At 29.8% G+C, this 4,613-nt stretch overlaps 1 protein-coding gene across 1 annotated transcript; it reads left to right on the forward strand.

Moving 5' to 3' along the window:
- Positions 1-214: 214 nt before the first annotated feature.
- Positions 215-4,157, forward strand: LOC107450424 (bolA-like protein 2). Its single transcript, XM_016066213.5, has 3 exons — positions 215-397; positions 1,404-1,498; positions 3,999-4,157. The coding sequence occupies exons 1-3, from the start codon at positions 335-337 to the stop codon at positions 4,099-4,101; spliced, it is 261 nt and encodes an 86-aa protein (XP_015921699.1). The 5' UTR covers positions 215-334; the 3' UTR covers positions 4,102-4,157.
- The last annotated feature ends 456 nt before the right edge of the window (positions 4,158-4,613 follow it).

Genomic DNA, 4,613 nt, shown 5'->3' on the forward strand with positions numbered 1-4,613 from the left:
GAATATTAAAATAAAGATGTTGCCAAAATGATTATATAATTTTTAAATTAAGCTAGTCCTCGTTTTAATCTTATAATAATCAAAATACCCTACATTTGTCTAAAAAAATTCAATTATTGATAGCTTAATACAACGAATTATATTATTAGTTTAATGTACACATCAGTAATTAAATTTGTTAGTATAAATCTTAAACCAAGCAGAAAGTGGCATCTCAAGGCGTATTAACAGTAAACAAATAAAATTTTAGCAATTTACATAGTTTACTCACTTGAAGTACGATATTTAATTTTCATTATTTTTAAGAATAAGAACTCATTTATTTAAAGCCATCATGGTCTACAGTGAAGAATACATACTAAAGAAGCTTAAAGAAGAACTAGAAGCTGATTATGTCGTTAGTATTCATAATGAATTGTTATAATATGTGTTTTAACTTTTCAACTTTTTTAACACAGATTTCTGTGTTAATAAACAGAAACTAGTAAAATTTCAATATATGATGGAGAAATGAAAATTTTAATTTGTGAGACCTTATTATGACTCAAATAATAAAAAAATACGCTGAGAAATTTTACTGGAGGTCTGGATTTGATCAATGTTTAATCAAACGCTAAGGGGGCAACTAATTGAAGATTTTGTACACTAAATGAAATATATTTAGTGATATATATTAATGAAATTGGTGGTTGTTGACTTCCATCTTTGAATGTTGACTAACACTCACATAGTGTGAATGTCCGAAATATTGTTATATCCAATGTTTGTTCTATCCAATTTAATATTAATTTATTCGCTGACATTATTATATTTATACGACATTTTAATATCTGCTGAAGATAGATTAGGAGAAACATCAGTGTTCGGGTTAAGTGCGTACTGGGCAGTGGCACTTGACCTTTAAAAACTTTGATGTATGGCATACCGGGCAGTGACACTTGACCTTCAAAAAACATTGTTGTAGAGCATATCGGGTAGTGGCACTTAACTAGACCTATAGTATATATTTCGGACATTTACCAAAGTGACTAGGTGATTGTCGACAATCACCGTTGGATGTCAATAACCACCAATTTCAGTCATGCACGGTAACATATATGTGTTTATTCCCTCTTGAATACATTTATTTATTTGTCAAATGCCAGGTACATTAGTTGTTAGGCCATTAAACTTCTTGCTTGCCAATTGCGTCTCTTGAATTAAGTAGCTTGAATACATAGCTTCATATAAATTATATCAATATTAATTTGATGCAACTATATTAAAATTGAGCAAGGTAATACTACCCTTAATTTTTTAACGTGTCCATACATGTCAAATTCATAATATAAAGATGTAAAGTACTAATTCATTTATAACAAGTGTTTATTAACATGTTTTTTTTTTTGTTTTTTTCTTTACAGAAAGTTGAAGACTTCTCTGATGGCTGTGGAGCTAAGTTTAATGCTATTATTGTTTCAAAAAAATTTGAAGGTGTTCCTTTACTTCAGAGGCATCGGTAAATACTGTATATACATTTTTATATAATTTTTTTTTTCAGTTTCAAGAATTATCTAATAATAGAAAAACCGTATTTTGTGCTTTTCATGGCAGTTTAGTCCAAATTCTCTTCAATAGTGGATGTAGTTTCTTCGTAGAATTTAAAAATATTTTTGTGGCAGTTTCAGATACATTTTAATTTGAATATGAAGGAGGGATATTTATCAGAAATTTATTTGAGAAGAATTGATTTATTATGTAAATCTTATTTAAATGAACATGGCCGCATTCCAAAAATTATACGAGAAAGTCCCTTAAAGGGATGAAGAGAATCATTCTTGATAGTTATAACAGGGTGTGTAACGTTTTTAAAAAGTGCTTAAAGGTGCTTATTTTCGGTTTTCGTGTTTTAAAAGCCCTTGAAGGTGCTTTTTTATTGGATGTTTTTAAAAAGTGCTTAATTTCCCCTTTTCAAAAGTGAGATTTTTTTTTCTTTACCACATCTATTTTCTCCGCGGATTATGCAAAAGCGTGTTTTTCACATTGTTCTATTTAATATTCTCACAATTCATTCAATCACAATACATTTCGCATACCGTCAGTCCATAGCATGTGTAGGTGCCAATCATTTTATATTTTTGATGAAATACTTGCGCGTCTCTCTACATAGATTATTGCATCATTTTCCACCCTCTGAAATCGAACCAAAAAACTCTTGATCTTTATAATGGCTAATACAATCAAGAAAAGAGGTGTTTGTCAGAAACTAGTTATTTTATTATGATTATGTAAGGTATTTGAAAATTATTTGGCATTTTGTGAATACATATAGAGCTTAAAAATATTTTTTGAGTGCTTAAAAAGTACTTTAAAGGTGCTTATTTTTTGTTGAGAGGTTTGGGTATGCACCCTGTATAAGCAAAATGATGTGATATAGTTGAGATTTTCTTTACATAAGTTAGAATGTTAATTAACGTGAAATTAATTAAATACAGCCTCATATTGCTCCTTGAATTTGTTGAAATATATAATTTTTTCTCGTCTACGTTTTATACTTACCTTAGATATCTTATTTGTTTATGTATTTTATTGTAATTGCGATATATTTTTATTTTGTGTACCTGGCAACTTAAATGCATAATTAGTTTGTTTATGTTCTGCATGGCTTCGTCCCTGTCTTTGTGTTAAATAAGAAATATATGGTGAAAGAATTGAAATCTTTTTTCTTGCAAAAATCTTTGCTGAAGAACATAGAATGTGTAACTTAAGAGAATTGATACTTGACGGGTTTGGCTTACTCAAAATAGTATGGAAAGAACAGTTGCTGACGTAAACAAATGCCACGTTTCAACAACCAATCAGGATCGAGATACCCACACTACCTCACTTGCAAGTATCCCATTGAGGGCTCATCCAATAAATTACTTTTTTTACAAAAAGTAATGAGTCTTCATTGTTTTCGTTTCTAGACTACTTTACATTAAACCTGTTTTAAAATCTTGATACTATTCTATTTTCTAATTGAAATCTTAAAGTAACTGTTCCAAACAAAGTAATTCTAAAATTAAAAATAGTATATTTTATCATTGCTTTCTATTAAAATTCATTTTTATTATATTTAACTAACATTAAATTCTTTTATTGTATTTAGTTAAATAAAACCATCCCGCTTGGAAACAAAAGAATCGCTAGTCACTTAATCCAAAATAATATTTCTAAAAATATAATTCATGGTTTCTTGCAGTATAAAAACCTCTTATCACAGTAGTATTTATATTAGTATATCAGGCACCTATTAACCTTATCAATTAATAATGGATTGAAAAAAATTTTATGGCTTCTTTGGAAACGGATAAGTACCCTAATAAGAATTTTACATATACTACATCATTTTCAGATGGCGCTATAGTCCAATGTGGCCATGGTTAGATCTTGGAGAGTTGAAACAAGGAAGAACTTAGTGCCAAATATTTTATTAATATCAAATAAAGAGGCCGGGATAGCCTGGTTGGTAGGGTACTGGGCCCATGTTCAAGAGGTCGTGAGTTCTATCCTCACAGGCCAAAGATTCCCCGTGTAGTGAATGGTGACTGATGCACATTAAATCTGTCGAGTCGCAAAGTCCTCCATGTCCCCATAACAAATCAATACCTCTGGAGGTACTCATCCAGGAGTTTCCTTGTCTTCTGGATTGGTTCAAATTACTAGGCTACGGAGTTGAATATTATTAGTCGTAAATTGGGTCAGCAGTTCGACGACGGTTATAAAAATAAAATAAAAAATATCAAATAACACGCAGACAAACATAAATTTGAAAAATTGCGAGAGGGGAGTAAAAGGAGAGTGTCTGCTCTGACCAAAGTCTGAGCACCTACTGACTGCTCAGGGGGCGCTGTGGTTGCTACAGTGTGAAGAAATATGATTTCAGAAAAATCTGCATTCTTATTACTTGTATTTTCATTTGTTTGTTTTTTATGTAATATTATTATATTGTTTTTTTTTTCCCTCACGGCATTTAGGATGGTAAATGAAGTCTTGAAGTTAGAAATGCCAGATATTCACGCATTCACCCAAAAGACTTTGACACCTGAACAGTGGGAAAAAATGCAAACTAGCGGCTGAATTCCTACTTTAACTAATGTGTACATTATGCAGAATAAAATGATTTGTGTTATTTATGTATTATAGTCTCTGTTACATTTTTCACTGTCATTCTTTTCATTGTTGTCATTTTTACTGTAAGAAAATAAAAAGAAAACTATTTTCTTTAGAAAATTGTAAAGGTTTACTGTAGCTTTTTTTACTGTTAGAAAATAAAAGAAAACTACCTTCTTTATTAAATTGTGAAGGTTTACTGTAGTTTTGTTTTTTACTGTTAGAAAATAAAAGAAAACTAACTTCTTTATTAAATTATAAAGGTTTACTGTAGCTTTTAAACAAGTAAATCCAAATTATAAAACTAATATGTATGAATAAATTTGATATTAAATGCCTGAAGACTATGGGATTTTTTATTATGTTAGCATGTAAAGAGGATGTTGTTTGGATTTTTTTTTTTTAAATTTTTGCTGAAAAGAGGGGCGCTTGCGTTAAACCCCTAATCTACTTATTCTTGTTTTTTGAATGTAAATTAA

Source organism: Parasteatoda tepidariorum, chromosome 2 (assembly GCF_982258835.1).
Source record: "Parasteatoda tepidariorum strain Cologne lab strain chromosome 2, Ptep-v5.0, whole genome shotgun sequence".
In the NCBI taxonomy this organism is placed as follows: Eukaryota; Metazoa; Arthropoda; class Arachnida; order Araneae; family Theridiidae; genus Parasteatoda; species Parasteatoda tepidariorum.

Excerpts from the sequence above, each read along its gene's own strand:
- LOC107450424 (XM_016066213.5), top strand. The coding sequence starts at position 335 with ATGGTCTACAGTGAAGAATACATACTAAAGAAGCTTAAAGAAGAACTA. Across the intron at positions 398-1,403 it reads AACTAGAAGCTGATTATGTC|AAAGTTGAAGACTTCTCTGA; the intron begins GTTAGTATTCAT and ends TTTTCTTTACAG. Across the intron at positions 1,499-3,998 it reads CCTTTACTTCAGAGGCATCG|GATGGTAAATGAAGTCTTGA; the intron begins GTAAATACTGTA and ends CACGGCATTTAG.